The sequence below is a fragment of the Panthera tigris genome, chromosome C1 (assembly GCF_018350195.1).
Source record: "Panthera tigris isolate Pti1 chromosome C1, P.tigris_Pti1_mat1.1, whole genome shotgun sequence".
NCBI lineage: Eukaryota > Metazoa > Chordata > Mammalia > Carnivora > Felidae > Panthera > Panthera tigris.
In genome coordinates, this window is record NC_056667.1 from 175,648,207 (window position 1) to 175,665,165 (window position 16,959).

The window sequence follows — 16,959 nt, forward strand, 5'->3', positions numbered from 1 at the left end:
TGAAAAGGCTATATATGGTATTATTCCAACTACAGGACATTCTGAAAAAGCCAAACCATGGGGACAGTAAAAGATCAGTGGTTACCAGGAGTTTGGGGGAGGGAGAAAAGGAAGAATACGTAGAGCACATGGAATGTTTTCAGCAGTGAAATTAGTCTGTAGGATTATATGGTAGAGACATGCCACACATTTGTCAATTTTCTACTCAATATTTTAATAAACCTAAAACTGCTCTAAAAAATAAAGTATTAATTTAAAAAAAAGAGTTTGGTAAAGATACAATAAGCATTCTCAGACACTCCTGTGAAATCTACAAATTGGTACTACCTTTCCAGCAGGCAATCTGGAAGCACAGTTCCACAACTTTTAAAATGATCATACCCTTACACCTAGTAATTTCACAAGCATTTGTATTAGGGAAATCACATATGATCAAATTTTGATTTATAAGGATGTTCACAATTATTTACAGAAGGGAAAAACTGGAAACAAACTAACAATTTTTGTGTGTGCGTATACATTTAGTTTTCCTACAACAATGTAAGTTGTACACTTTTAATATTTAAAAGTGACATTATCTTGGGGTACTTGGGTGGCTCAGTCAGTTGAGTGTCCAACTTTATTTTGGCTCAGGTCATGATTCCAGGGTCATGGGATCTAACCCTGCACTGGGCTCTGTACTGAGCACAGAATCTGCTTGGGATTCTCTCTCTCTCTCTCTCTCTCTCTCTCTCTCTCTCTCCCTCTCCCTCTCCCTCTCCCTCTCCCTCTCTCCCTCTCTCCCTCTCCCTCCCTCCCTCCCCCCCCATGCCCCTCCCCACTTATGTTCTCTTTCTAAAAAAAATAACAGAAATAAATTTTAAAAATAAAACTGAGCATTATCTTTCCTTTCCAGTAAAACAAAATTAAAAATAATGATAGAGAATGTCAATTCCATAGAATGTCAATTCCAAATAAGATCCTACACGTTCTTCTAATTTTCCCATCAAGTGGCAGAACTCAAGTCATCATTAGGAGAGAATTTTATTTTAAACGTATCATCTTAAACTGCAAGGATGTCCATTAAACATCACAAACATGCCAAAGAAGCCATGCTGTCAAAATGCCCACTTAACTCATCCAAACATCTTAAACCCACCCTTTACTGACCTTCTCTAACCCCATTTTAAGGTTTTTATCTTTTTAACGTTTACTTATTTTTGAGAGAGACACAGAGCACAAGTGGGGGAGGGGAAGAGAGCGAGGGAGACACAGAAATCTGAAGCAGGCTCCAGGCTCTGAGCTGTCAGCACAGAGCCCGACTTAGGGTCCAAACTCACCAACCATGAGATCATGACCAGAGCTGAAGTCGGACACTCAAGTGACAGAACACCCAGGCGCCCCTATTATGTTTATTTTATATCTTGCTTTCTTTTTGTAATTCTATTGTGATTATGTTTCCATGTCAAAAGTATTATTTAAATATTTTTAAGTAAATATTTTCATTGGTTTTGTAATGGTTTTGTATAGATGACAGTTTTTAAAATATTACTAGAGGCAGCTAGACCAAGTTGCTGCTGCACCCTTTGCCTCCACCATCCCCACCCCCACCAAAGTCAGTAAAAAGAAACTCAACCCTAACCACGATGGAGCCCTTGAGACCTCAGAAAAAGAACACAAGGAGAAGTTGAATGCATTAATGAAGTACAGAATGCAACAGACTTAATGAACAAGCCAATGAGGTTTTGAAAGCGCAACAGACCTATAACAAATGCCACTGACCAATTTTTTCCAGAAGAGGTTGGAATTGATTGCCCAAATCCCACATCTTTGGGTTAACATTTGTCACTCATCCACAAGTATCTGCACTGCATTATTGGACAGGAGTTAGAGTGACAGAATTTGAAGACATTAAATCACGTTACAGAATTGTGATAAAAAAAAAAAAAAACAACCCTTACTTTGAATATAAAGTTCTCTCCAAAGAATTTCATCAAAATGAGAGTGGTAATCCATCTTCAAAGTACACTGAAATCAGATGGAAATCCAGAAAGGATGTGACAAAATGTTCAAGTTAAATGCAGAATAAAGCCAGCAGGAAGAGAGAGCATGAGGAAACCACAGAGCTCTTTCTCTGGCTTACTGATGATTCTGATGCAGGTGCAGATGAGTTTAGGGGAGCTCATCAAAGATATTTGGCCAAATCCATTACAGTACTACTTGGTTCTTGACATGCTGATGAAGGGAATGAAGATGATGATGATGATGATGATGATGATGATGATGATGATGATGGAGGAGTTGGAGCAAAGAGAGAAGGATGAGGAGAAGATGACTAAGGAACGCTAATGGATTCTAACCTTTTTAAATTTTCTCCAGGCCCCACAAGCAACTTTCAATCTTCCCACCTCCCCCACCTCTTGTGTTCAGTCGCTCTGGTTTTTTGAAGCCCCTTCTGATTTGTACTATGGTTCTCAACTTACTTTAGGAGGAAATACCTTGAGAAGAATACAGTGGGTACAGAATCCCTATCCCTTTTGGTTCCAAATTCATTTGTATCCTTCCCTGCTTAAAAATTTTATGAAATCAACACCACAGTGTTCTGTGGAGGAAAAAAAGAACAACCTTCTGCTCCCTCAGCTCTGCTGGAAGCTGGAGGGTGCTGGGCTCCTGTGTAGTACATAGAATTTTAGCTTTTTTCCTCCTTTCTCTGTATATTTGGCTCAGAGAATACACTGTCTCTGTGTGAATATGAACAGTTAGCATCTACCAACGCATATCTATTTTCTTACGTTAAAAAAAAAGAAAACCACGGGGCGCCCGAGTGGCTCAGTTTGTTAAGTGTCTGACTTCGGTTCAGGTCATGACCTCACAGTTCGTGGAGCCCCCGAATTATAAATTCAGGTGACTTAATTTATAAAAACATTTGTAATCCAATTTTTCCAGAATGTTTTCTTTTATATTACACTTAAATTGAACAATACCACAAAAAACAAAAAGGGGAAACCACTAATTTGTTTAAATTGGTCACACTTCACATTCCTGGACTAGCAGGTTTTGAATTTGTCTTACCACAAGTAAAATATTCTTATTCTAGCCCAGTAATTCCACAATTTGTCTGAACATTAGAATCACCTGGAAACCCTAGTAAACATTCCAAAGCCCAGCTCACAGCCAAGAACAATTAAATCAAACTCTGGAGGTCGGACACAGGCATAGGTATTTTGTTTGGAGCTCCTCTAAGTGATCCCAAAGTGCAGACAAGTGGTCATTAAAATCAACTTTGTAAAAATTAAACTGAAGTGACAGATACTAGCATATTGCTTATTTAGGGGTATTTTCTAAATAGGGATTTCATATAGACTTTTAAAATCTGAACTATACTTATCGTGAAGCACCATTTTTAAAATTTTTTTGAACTTAAAAAATTCCAAAAAAATAAAGTTGAATTATCAAAGATTTAAGGACTGATTTCTTTAGATCCAGAATAACCCTGAATTCCTTAATAAGACCAGTACCCAAATGCCAGTTCAAGGTTAAACACAATGCTGCCAGACTGGTATGTCTTATGTAACAGTTTAAGTACTACCTGCTGCATACAGAAACACAGGCCTGGCTTCAAGTCTTGGTTTTATCTGGGAGATAGAATTTTAGCTCAAAGAAAATCAATGTATACCTACCAAACGCAAGTGCAAAGCACTGTGCACAGCACTTAAAGGTCACAAAAATCTCTGGAGCAATTGCTACAAAACACAAAAAGCTAAAGGTTCCTTACCAGACTCCATATAATCATTAATTTTATTTCTTCCAATTTATACTCAACCATTATTTAAAATCTGCTATTATCTTTTACATCTTAAAAAATGTATTTGAGTGTTTAGAGTCCCCAAACAATTCTGAATTTATGGTCTTCTCTTTCCTTCCTGTTGGCTCCCAGACTGCCATCTGGTGGAGAGAAATGGACACGCACACTCTAGCTACCGCTAATTTACTAAATCATTTAAGCAGACTTACTTCCTTCAGGTGATGGTCAACTGGTCTGCTTGGGGCAGCTGTTCTCCAAGTGTGCTTCCTGAACCAGCACCATCAGCATCCCGGGACACATGTTAGAAATGCAAAGTCTTGGCCCCACCCCAGACCCACTGAATTAGAAACTGTGGATTGAGCCCAGAAATCTGTGTTTAACAAACCTCCCAAGTGATTCTGATAAATGCCAAAGGTAAAAACAACTGACTTAGAAGGAGAAGAACATTATCAGTCAGGAGATTTTTTGCAATTAACCAATAAAGCACTCACGAGTTTACAAAATTAAACAACTTTTCATGAATTTTTTTAAGATGAGATCATGAAAATAGTGCTTAACAAAGATTACAGCAGAAGTAGGCAAGGGAGAAGGTGAAGAGAACAAAAAATCAAACCCAAGGCCAGGTAATTCAGGCATGAACTGACAAACAGCAGCTGCAGAAACAAAGGAATGATTTACTAGGAACTATTAGTAAAAATTCAAGGAAAAGAACTTTGTCAACAGCAATTCCAAGATTTCAAGCGAGAATAGCTAAGAGAATATAGGCACTGAAAAGGCTGGCAAGGAAACTAGCTGGTTTGTAGAATGAAATATGAATTCCATTTTCAGTTTCTTGAGACCGTATTGACATCAGTAGAAACATTCAAGAGCAAGCAGACTGGAGTCTGAAAGAAAAGTTAGGACTGAAGACATGTCACAAAATTACCTGCCAGCTCTCTATGAGGAGTCGATGAAGGATCTGCAGTTGAAAATTAGTGGCCTGAATGCTGGGTCTACAAATGTGTTTTGTCTGGTCAGCAGTGTTTTAAAACAACAAACATTTGAAACCAAAAGGTTCCACCTAAAAATGCAGTTTCCCAGAAAAATTAGTAGTTACGGAAACTGCAGGTCTACATTCTACGATGGCAACAATGCCTGGGGCTGAGAAGCTGGCTCCTTTAGACAGAGCACTTTCTCTAGCTCATAGTTCCCTACTAGTCCCCAGTGCTGTCATCTAGACAGCATCACTCAATGCTTCCTTCCTAGCCTCTGCATTTGGGTCTGTGACTCCTAACACAGAAAAAATATAAGGGAATCAAATATTGAGCCTTCAGAAACAACTATGTATGTAGTGAAAGAGAAAAGAGGCAGCTCAAGAAGGACCAAAATAGTGTAGTTCAACAGAGTACACAGCAAATGGATAAGGCACTGAGTGCCTTTAACAACTTAAAAGATCAATCTCTTTGAAGAGCCTCCCTGACCCTCTCTTTCCTTTCTAAATCCCATTCTTCTCATACTTATACTTTTCCTTTAAGACACTATCAGAGTTTATAACTATTACTTTTATCTAAACATCTGTTTCTTGTCTGCTTTCCTTTGGGACTTCAAGGCCTTAATAAGGAAGATAACAAGTAGTCCAGATTGGCTACAGGATAACCAAAGTGCCTAGAACTCCCAGAAGCTAGAATATAAAAGTCTGGTAGAATTCATGAGTAAATTGGGGCCAAATCTTTGAAATCGGGCTGGGAAATTTTTATTTAATTCCAGAGGTAGGAGGACACCTTTCAAGAACTTCTTAGGAGAAGAATGGCAGACACAGAACTGAACTTTAGCAAGATTAACCTGGCAGTGAGATGCGGAAGCTATTCAAACTGGGAAGAAGTCCACCAACAAGTTTCTGCAAAATGAACAAGTGAAAAATTTGAAATGATTGTTCAAATTTGAATCAGCAGTCAGAAATAAGAATTGGGAATGTGGGAGAATTTACATAACTTTAAAAACGTAGAAGAATAATAAGAGTTCCAAGAAATTGGAAGTGCAGATGAGGAGTAAGGGTTACACTTACGTGCAAGTTACAGTTGAGGTACAAATGAGACATTCAGGTGAGTGTGGCCAGCACTAGCACTTTGGATAAATCAAGATTAGACATACACATTTGAGAGTTTTCTTCAGAGAACTGTGCTTTATTTGGAACCTTCCCCCCCCCCCCCCCCCAAAAACCCCAAGGGCTGTACTGGCACTAGGGGAAGATAAGAAGTAGTGGAGAGGGAGGAGGGAAAGACAGGGCCAGAAAAGTCAAGGGAAACCAGAGTTCAAGAGGGGACTGCCCAACAATGTCAACCACAGCTGAGAGGACTTATTTCCTCTCAAAAGCACTCTGTGGCACCCTATTCCTTAATACATTTGTGGGTTAGGCTATTGTAGACTAGATGACACTGGCCTCAGGTCTCTGCTTTGCTAGGGTAATATCCACTCCAAGGTCCTGGAAAAGACCTGATTTAAACCCCAAAAATGGTCCGGGACTCACCTAACCAGTCTGCAACCTTGAGATCAGGGGGTGGAATAAAGCCAACTTGAACTCTAGGGGTGTCAGATTCTTTCCCAAGTCAGGTAATTTTGTTAACCAGTATGTCTTCCTATTTGTTTCTCAAATAATCCGGTGTTTACTCACAACTTCAAAAAGCAGCAGCAATAATGACATGTGCTGATTTTCTTAATATTTGCCATGTTCAGAGACACAGGGACAACTAATTTCAAGGTATTAAAAAAACAAAAACAAATGGGATGCCTGGCTGGCTCAGCTGGTAGAATGTGCAACTCTTGATCTTAGGGTTGTGAGTTTGAGATCTCACACTGGGCATGGAGCCTACTTTAAAAAATAAAATGCTATTAAAAAAAAAAAAAAAGCATTCACATTGCTGGGCACCTGGCTCACTTAGTCGGAAGAGCATGCAACTCTTCTTCTTCTTCTTTTTTTTTTTTTTTTAATGTTTATTTGTATTGGGGGGGGGGGTGGTGAGTGGAGAGGGGCAGAGGAAGACAATCTGAAGCAGGCTCCAGGCTCTGAGTTGTCAGCACAGAGCCAGCCACACATGGGGCTCGAACTCAGGAACCTGGAGATCTGGAGATCATGACCTCAGCCGAAGTCCGACACTTAACCGACTGAGCCATGCCGGTACCCCAGAAAGGCATGAAACTCTTGATCTCAAGGTCGTGAGCTTGAGCCCCACATGGATTGGGGGGGGGGGGGGGGGGGGCGTACAGATTACTTAAGTAAAAACACAAAACAAAACAAAAAAGAAACTCTTCCACTTTTCTTTTATTGAGATCCAGGTCTATGAATACAATGTTAAACAACCAGACATCTTCCCCTAAAGCAGTAACCACTGTTCTTAAACCAAAGAAATGCTCCCATCCCTTTCCCCCAAGGCAAACTCAAAAGCTAAAGAACCCAGCAATTGAAGTTATGGAGTAAATAAGATGGCTCTCCTTTGAAGTGGTCACAGCTGCTACCAGAATGCACAGAGGCAGGCAGTAAGCCTCAAGACTGATGCAGCCTAACTTCCTAAACTCATTACGACTAGATTTCCTTAACCGAGCTCAAGCTGCATTCAGCAGCACTTTCAAAAGCTGAACACCAAGTTCGCACACATACTCCACCAAACCACAATATGTGTCCACAACACTAACCTGGATGTTCCGTACACCTGTATTAACGCTGGAGCCAGCCAACAGAACTGAACGAGAAAGGCACACCACGTCCACAGGTGTTAACAGCTGCCAAAGCAGGCGCGTTTGTTAGCTGCACAAAACACCGCACGAAAATCCTCCGAGTTGAAACCCCGCGTGTCCCCCAAACTATACTCAGCTTTGAAGAAAGGAAAGAAATGGGGGTCAAAAGTAAAGAAAGTTGTGTGTGCCCTGTGGAGACCGCTTTTAGGCACACAGGCTTGAGCAACGGAATGTAGAATACATATCGGCCCATCAGGCGACCCACCTCGAGATATTTAGTGGCCCTGACAATGAGCTACTTACCACTAGGCACAGTAGCCAAGAAATAAATTCCATACGTGGCCACACCTCCTCAACCTTCCCCTTTAAAAACAGGCCCATTCACGGCCTCCGTGCAGCCTCTTCCATGCAGTCCTGCTCGCGGCTCCCTTACGATATAGTCAATAAACTTCTATCTTCTTTGTTCTGCCTCAGGTGAATTCCTACACCTCCCGCCCCTTCCACCTGATCGTTGCCCCACATTAGGGGGTCCCCACCCAATGCGGAGACACCACAAGGTCAAGGCTGAATACGAACCAGAATAGCAGAAAACGAAGGTGATGCTGCGAAGAAGGCGCCTAAACACAGTAAGAGCGACATACAGAAAGGGACCCGGGGTCAGATCTGATAGGCCTCCAAAAGTGACTACAAATTTCGAGGCCAGGCAGTCACCACCTGCAACCCTCTGCCACCTCGGCGAGCGCAGCCCAGGAGCCTGCGCTGGCAGCTCGCTAGCTCACTCACCTGCACATGAAGCTCCACACCTCTGGCAGCCCCATGGCGAAGACACCCACAAACTTAAAGTAGTCAGAGCAGGCGCACAAGAGTGGCTCGTCGCGCCGCACTTCAGACCCGCCCACCGCCGCCGCCGCCGCCGGGCGCCTCCAGACACAGATGACAAGTCCTCCAGGCGGCCAGAGAGGCCCACTGCGGGATTTTCCGCTACCGGAGGGCGCTGAGGGGCAGGGCGAAAACCCCTGCGGGAGGAAATGGGTGGAGAGCGGAAGAAGCGGACGGGGTGGGGCTTGGCTAGGGGGCGGGGCCTAGGCGAAGGCGGAAGGCGAGATCCGGCAGCGCTGGAGGAGCAGCCGAGTGCTGACGCCCGCTGACGCCCGCTGACTGGGCAAAGAGAAGTGGCTCCCTGGAGGCCCTCTTGGGCTGGGCTTCATCGCCGCCGTTTGCCTAGCGGAGATTGACATGAAAGACTTTGCTTGAATTTGAAGATTTTTTTTAACTAAAAATATAAGCTTAGTATTCTCTCGTTTGAGGATCAGATGAAATACGCTTGATAATAGGACACTGATGTAGTTTAATCCTAACCTTACCAGAGCAGAACTTCTTTTACATTAGGATTGGTATATTTCAAGTTTTTTGGAAAAATTATTGATCCCCTACTCCTCTTCAATAGCAGGCAAAAATCTGTCCCATTAAGAGGTGATAGATACGTCTTCACCAACAAAACTGAAAGTTAACTGTTACCAACGAAAGCCTAATTCTATTCAGAACGTAGCTTACTCAAAATACTGGAAGTATTACTCAAAGTATACTCAAAATTACTCAAGATTTACCTTATCCATTAGGATCCACTGTTGATTCAGAAGAATGTTCTTCTGTATCCCAATACACCCAGATGTCCAGCAGCAAACATTTCATCACCGCTAAAGCATTGGCACATTTGTCAGAAAAAAAGAATTCAGTGAAGCATTTCAGAGGGAGGGGAGTTAAAAGAGTTAATCCTAGCAAATTAACATTTAAGAAGATACTGTCAAGACTTTGGTCAAAAGTTACTTTTCTAACTTAGATCAAATATATGTACTGAATGCCCACTGAACAAAAGACAAACAGGCATCACAGAAGGAACTTCTGACCTGCAATTCAGTTTTTAAACATCTATGGGACATCAATATTTGATATCACCATCTGACATTGCCATCATTCAGTGTGCACAAAAAGTCTCATTCAGTGTGCACAAAAAAATGAATGGATCCCTCAACCCAGTACGGTTTATTGGAAAGAGCATGGGCTTTTCTGTTAAACAGCCCAAGATTATATAATCTTCCCTGTTCCCTTAGCTTCATGTGCACATAGCCTGTGTCTCACAAGGCCTCATGCTTAGAAAGCCTCTGCATTTGGTTTAATGTTCTTTTTTAACAAGTTTTTAACAAGGTGCACCACATCTTCATTTTGCTACAGGCAGATCCTAGAAATTAATGTAGTCGGTCCTGTCTTGTCCCTAGCATGCTAAGAGTTTAGTGACCTTGGGCAAATTATGTAACCCAAGATGTTTTTCAAAAGTGTTCATATCATTTTGAATTAAGTATTCTTTCTAGGGGCACCTCGGTAGCTCAGTCTGTTGAGCATCCCACTCTTGATTTTGGCTCAGGTCATGATCCCAGAGTCATGCAATCAAGCCCCACATTGGGCTCAGTGGTGAGATGGAGCCTGCTTAAGATTCTCTCTCTCTCTTTCTCCCCCACTTGCACTCTCTGTCTCTAAAAATAAATCTTAAAAAAAAAAAAAAAGAATTCTGGTTGCAGAAAACCCACAGAATAGGAAAAAAATTTTGCAAATGTAATATTTGATAAAGATTTTGTACCTAGAACATGTAAAGAACTATTACAACTTAATTTTAAAAAGACACAGATCCTTCTATTTAAAAATGAGCAAGGGATCTGAATAGACAGCTCTCTAAAGAAGATCTACAAATGATAAATAATCTTATGAAAAGATACTCAACATAATTAGCCATCAAGAAAGTACAAATCAAAACCACAATGAGATATGACTTGATACTCACTAAGATGGTTATAATCAAAAAGACAAACAATAATAAGTGTTGATGAAGATATAGAGAAATAATAATCTTCATATACTGATGGTGGGAATGTAAAATTATATGGCCATTTTGAAAAAATTTGGGAATCCCTCGACTGGTTAAATATAGACCACGATAAGACCTAGTAATTCCACTCCTATGTATATACCCCAAAGAAATGAAAGTATAGTCCACACAAATGTTTATAACTACTCATAATAACCAAAAAGTAGAAACAATTTAAGTATGTATCAACTGATGGGTTACAAAAAGTGATATATTCATATAATGAAATATTATTTGGCTATTAAAAAAATGAAGTACTGCTACATGCTACAACATAGATGAACCTTGAAAACACTATGTTAAGTGAAAGAAACCAAGTATGAAGACCAAATATTGTGTGATTTCATTAACATGAGTGTCCAGAATAAGCAAATGTACAGAGACAAAAAGTAGACTAGAGTTCAGGAAGGGTGACAGCTAAGAGGTATTGGGTTTCTTTGGAGTAATAAAAATACTTTAAAATGTATTGTGGTGATGGGTGAACTATACTAAAAGCCATTAAACTGTATACTTTAAATGGGTGAACTGATTGGTACATGAATTATATTTTAATTTTAAAAGAATTCTGGTTGCTCCACATCCTCATCAACATTTTATGCTTTCAGTCTTTATTTTTACCCTACTGATGTGTGGGTAGTGTTATCTCATTGTGGCTTCGATTTGCATTTCCCTGGTGTCTAATAATAATTGAGCACTTTTTTTCTTTGCCTGTCTTCTTTTGTAAAGTGGCTGTTCAAGTCTCTTGCCTATTTAAAAAATTTTTTTTAATGTTTATTTATTTTTGAGACAGGGAGAAACAGATCATGAACGGTGGAGGGTCAGAGAGAGAGGGAGACACAGAATCTGAAACAGGCTCCAGGCTCTGAGCTGTCAGCCCAGAGCCCGATGCGGGGCTCGAACTCACGGACCGCGAGATCATGACCTGAGCCGAAGTCGGACGCTTAACCGACTGAGCCACCCTGGGGCCCCCCTCTTGCCTATTTTAAATGAAGTTATCTTTTTCTTACTGCTTGATGCAATCATTGTGTGTTGCTGTTACAATATGCCCCCAAATTTAGCAGCTTAAAATAACAAATATTTATTATCTCTCTCAGATTCTGAGGTTTAGGAATTAGAGAGAGGCTGAGAGGTAGTTCTGGCTCAGAGTCTCTCCTGAGGTTGCAGTCACAGTGTTTGCTAGGACTACAGCCATTTGAATGCTCATTTGGGGCAGGAGGACCCCCTTCCAAACTCACTTATGGGCTCATTGTCAAGCTTCAGTTCCTTGCTACATAGGCCTTTCCACGGAGCTGCTCACAGCATAGCAGCTCCATTTCTCCAGAGTAAGTGAGCCAAGACAGAGAACCACCAAAACAGAAGCCAGAGTATCTTTTATAATCTAACCTTGAAAGTGAAGTACCATCACTGTGGCCTTATTCTATTGGTCACACATACCACACCTGGAGGCAAGGATCACTGAGGGCTGTGTGGAGGCTGGCTACCACTCATGAATTATTTTTTTTCTTTTCTCATTACCAGTCAGTCATCAAGGCACACTAATTATTTCTTTGAAGCATCTCTCAGATTTGCCCTATCCTCTTGCCCTGTCCCATGACAACCATTTCAGCACCCACATATAACTCATTCCAAATCTAACTTCTCTCTTCACCCGCAATCATCGCACCCTTCAATGCACTCTGCATTTCATTGACAACAAATTCTCCCAAGATACTATTCAACTTTGGCTTATTATTCAGCTGCTAAATAATCTCGCAATTGTCTATAGCTATGTTGCCCAATACTAGACACGTGTGGCTATTGAGCGTTTGAAATGTGGCTTGTGCAAGTGAGGAAATGAAATTGTCTTTAATTTAAATTTAACAACTGAAGCAGTGTAAAATTTTTTTAATATTGATTACATGTTAAAACGGTAATATTTTGGATATATTGGGTTAGGGAAAATATATGATTATTTTCAGTTGTTTCTTTTTATTTTTTAGTGTGACATAGAAAGTTTTAACTTACATATGTGGCATTATTATTGAACAGCAGTGGTCTGTAATGTCGAGTTCAAACTGACTGACTTTTGAGGTGACAGAAATAGGGCTCTACCTTACCTACCCAAACTTATTTCCCATGAACCGGCCCTCATTCCTGTCACACATCACTCCTGGATGTCCCTGAGTACCTAATGTTCATGTCCTGCCTCTGTTCCTTGGTTCAGGTGATTTCTTATGTCAGGAAAGCTGTTCTTCTTTCATCCTCTGCTAAAATTTTTCCATCCTGAGGGCCTGTCTTGAGTCTCATTTTCCTGCAACAGTCTCTTATTCTAACCTGTACCAGATTCTTTTTTCCTGCATTTGAATTATACTTCTCATCAGCATCCTAGTTCATCACTCATTTCTTGCTTAATTGTTTGTTGAATGCTAATCTTCTCTCTTGAATTATACATTCCTTGAGGATAGAAACTATATCTTATATGTTGTCTGAATTTTTCAAAAACCTAGTGCTGGGAACATGATAAACAGGCATACAGATTTGATATACTAATTAACTAATTAGGAAAGATTTTGCATACAAATAACTGTGTGAATCTTAATCAGTGTAAACCTGGCATTGGTATGGAAAATAAGTTGTAAAAATTATTTGTCAAAACACAAATGCCCCTTGAATTAAGTACGCACAACATGTGAAAGATTATCCAGGAGCCAACACCAGGACTGGATGGCAGGGAAGTGACTCCCTAGTGCTCTTCCCTGTTAGAAAGTGATTGGTAATCAATGAAAGGCTCTGAAAAGCTTGCCAAAAGATCACCACTGTTGGGTAGAGGTCCCTCAGCACACCTAGCCCCACCTCCTACCCCTAAGCTCCACCACCAAACAAGGATCTCTTCAGTGCCAGAAGTGAGCTGCTTACACTAGCTGTCCCAATAACCCACTTCTGGAAAAGCCTCAGCGGTTGTGCCTTTTCTTCACTCTAACCAGCCTGAGGCTGTGCTACCTGGTCAGTTCTACCCTGCTCCCTTGCCCATGAGTTGGGTAGGAAGTCTTAAGGCTCAACCCTCCACTCCCTTCAATCAGTCTTCTTGAAAGAGTGCTGAAACCCACTCATTTCACCTTCCTTTCATACCTGAATTTCCCAAAATTTTGCAAAGTGGCCTTTTGTGGGAATAGTGTTTTGACCCAATCTTTTTGTTTGTGTGCGTGTGTGTGTTTTTGTTGCTGTTGTTTTTGTTTTGTTTTGTTTTATGCCAAGCTCCAGGGAAAAAGCCTGACCTAGAATTATCTCATTGGTCCCCACCTAAAGCTGTAAGTGTAGTGGTCTCAGTGTACCCCTTTGGCCAGCACCAACCACAGGATGCATACAACATAGACTACATGCACAGAGTCCCAGGTGTCTTCCCAAACAAAAGGAATTGGGTCATACAGTGGAGGCCAAAAAGTAAGACATTGCTCAATTATTACCAACAAGCAGTGCAGAAAACAGACCTTGATCCAATGACAATGTTAATCTCAACTTATTGGTCCCAAAAAGTACGTTATCCTTTCTTATATATAACTAGGTGAGCAGTATGGGATACTGTTGGACCTGTGACCCAACAGCTCTTCTTTTAAGGCATTTATCGTTTTCTCCTTTGTACTAAAGTCATGGATGAGTAACCTTATAGACCCCAGAGTTCTGGGCAAGCCCAAAGTCCAGTAATGAAATCTGATCCCTTCCTTTTCCTCTTGCTCAGCGCCCAGTGCAAGTTAAATAAGCCCTTCTGTAAGGCTAATATTCAGTAAATAACATCAGTATGGCTACATGGTTGTTAAGACATCGAAATGCTTCCAAACCAGTTAATAAGTACCCACTGTCCATGTCAGCTAATCTGGTCAATTTGGCCCCAAGGACCCCAGGTGGGCACTACTGAGGAGACCAACCTGGTACCTGCCAACCAGCAGGCCACAGCTGTCTACACTAGACCACAATGCCATGTGCTCATAGTAGGCCAAGCCCTTTTATGGAAGATAACACTTCTGGCAATAGTGCTGTGTACCTGAAGGCATGCTGCTGCCTTGGTCGAGACTGCCTGCTGCGGGCTAACCCCAACGTTGCCCTCACAACACTGCAGTATACCACAGCTGTTCAATATTTTGAATATCACCCTTGCCCTTTTGTATGTTTGTGCTAATCACTGTGTGCAAACCAACGAACAGGACCGGACTACGTGCATAGTAGTGCAGTTATTGAAAAGATCACATATGCCAAAACTGGATCCAAAAAATCTCAAGTAGCACCACATCTGGGTGCCTTTTCTTCTCTCTCCCTCTTTTCTCGGCCACACGCAATCTCGTGCAAACTTGTGAGATGTCTGCTGCTCTCCTGGTGCTTTGTCTAGTCAATTTGAAGGCCTGTTATAATCCAGGTACTATGTGAGGTGTTGGGCTCTGCAGCCTTGGAGGTTAAAGGGTACTATGGAAGCACCTAGTAAGGCCACCTGTCATAAACCAGAAATCAGAGAAGGCTTCTCAGAAGTGACTGTTTTAGACATAGGGAAACTCGGCACAGATAGAGCAAAGCATACAACTGCAGATTCTGATGGTGGCACTAGAGAGGTAGGGTGGGATCAGATCACAAAGAGCCCATGAAGCCACCTTTAAAGAGTATGTAAGCAGAAATACGACATTATCAGATTTTAGTTCCGTCAGTATCACTTTGAAGTACGGCCAGTGGGTCAGAGAGAACACGTCTGGCTCCCCACACTCCTCCCCATATCTTTTCTGCGCTTTCATACTTGCTTGACTTGCAAGAAGTTTTGATTTGCCCTGGCTTGTCTGATCCCAACTGTACTTCATGACATCATCCCACAATTTGGCTTTTAAATAGTTATTTATTTACATACTCTTTTTGCTTTTGCCATGTTTGCTAACTAGCCAATCTGTTTCTCATTATCTGAACTCAGCAGAGCAATCTGATTAGCTCATGAATGTGAGACCTTGGATCAAGGGGCCATGGGGTCTCATCATCTATTTGGATACTGGGGATGTCCATGGCTTCCAAGATTAACTGGGTTTGGCAGGGAAGGGTGACTTATTTCCCAGATCATCAACCAGTATCCATGCCCAGAGTTATCATTCAAATAGCAACTGATAAAAATAGGAGCATTAATAAAATAGAAAATTTTAAAAACAAAAATGGTTTCTGTTAGAAAAAAATGTGCACAGAAACATTCTAGAAGAATATCTACCCCAAATGTTAACAACAGGTAGGTGGTGGTGAAAGTATGGGTAACTCAGTACTTCTCTGTAGTTATTTATATTTTTTATTGTTTCTCATGAGAAAAGTTGTTTTATTAACAAAACACAAAAGTGGTTTTAAGGAAATGACAAATACTGCACAAAATCTACCATATTTTTTTCTTTATAAGTAATTCTGAAAATAGTTTTTGGACAAATTTTCTGTTTACTAGATGCACTGGATTCTAGGGAGTTGCTACCAGGTAGTGATGTACCACATCAAAGAAGATTGAAAGGTTTATGTTTTTTCCATTAAATAGTTTCTCCAAATAAAATTCTTAGAAAAGCTTTAATACAGCTGGTCCAAAGGTAGTGAGTTATCTCAATTGATTGTTCACAGTCAGTTACAGATCTCTTTGTTCTACTCTTCCCCTTTTCCACTATTGCACTTCACTAAAAAAAAAAAGGAAAAGAAAAAGAAAAGCTGTAATGCATTTCTTGACTTTGATATATTGCATGTCAAATTATATCTCTAATAATTAAAAACACACGCATAACACATACACATCATAAGATGTAATGCTGACATTGTAAAGACTTCAAAAAAACATAAGCCTTGATACATAGTAACAGTACAGAATCTATTTGTATATTTCTAATAATTGGCATATTTCTAATATGCAATGTCATTATTTAAAAATATGTGTATTATATAGGCACAATCTTGAGGACCTCAGTTTAGCAATGCATATTTAAAATGACTATTAAAACATCTCCAAATGAGTAAATGAGTAAACTGATCTGTCCTACCAAGTTCAGTAAGTTACATTACAAATTCTATGACATTAGCAAGTGCCACAGGGAACTGTGTAATCAGGAAGATCTTTTGTAATAATTATGGCTTTTAAGCTCTTCCGGGTTTCCCTAGAACTGTTTGTATGTATGTACACATAGCAATAATAGTTACAAAAATGTAAGTAGATTAACGTTTGTCTTAAAGTATGCATATACCTTTATTAGATGCTTTAATATTTGGTATCTCTTTTAGGGAGGAGAAATAAAATCAAATGAATGTTGAAATAGTATGTTTTTCTACTCATATGAGAAAGGTTTTCGAATCCTTTTCAGAGTCACTTTTATGCTGTGCTTGGTTGGTGAGACTTTCTATGCTCTTACTACTATATTCACTTTCCCTGAGAGCTAAGGAAAGAAAATTATAATTATTGGTATTCCATGCAACTACAATGCTCAAAAACCCTCCTTTAAGACTCTTGCCTCCAAATCCAAACTAAAAAACCAAGATAACTCATCCCATGATATTAGTGGTAAAATCAATTGAAATTTGT

The 16,959-nt window shown here is 40.4% G+C and overlaps 1 protein-coding gene and 1 pseudogene across 3 annotated transcripts in view; one reads left to right on the plus strand and one right to left on the minus strand.

Moving 5' to 3' along the window:
- The window catches only part of HIBCH (3-hydroxyisobutyryl-CoA hydrolase), a 119,133-nt gene that overhangs the window by 93,688 nt on the left and 8,486 nt on the right, over positions 1-16,959 (minus strand). Inside the window, exon 1 of one of the 3 annotated variants that reach the window (XM_007099309.2) lies at positions 8,279-8,512. The exons of 1 other annotated variant lie outside the window; for it this stretch is intronic. In XM_007099309.2, the coding sequence (XP_007099371.2) occupies positions 8,279-8,313 (35 nt within the window). In that variant the 5' untranslated portion in view covers positions 8,314-8,512. Of the gene's footprint in view, positions 1-1,940; positions 2,013-8,278; positions 8,513-16,959 lie in introns of those variants that run through there. One more of the 3 variants, XM_042994910.1, reaches the window with a different exon arrangement.
- LOC102966507 lies at positions 58-2,318 on the plus strand (annotated as a pseudogene).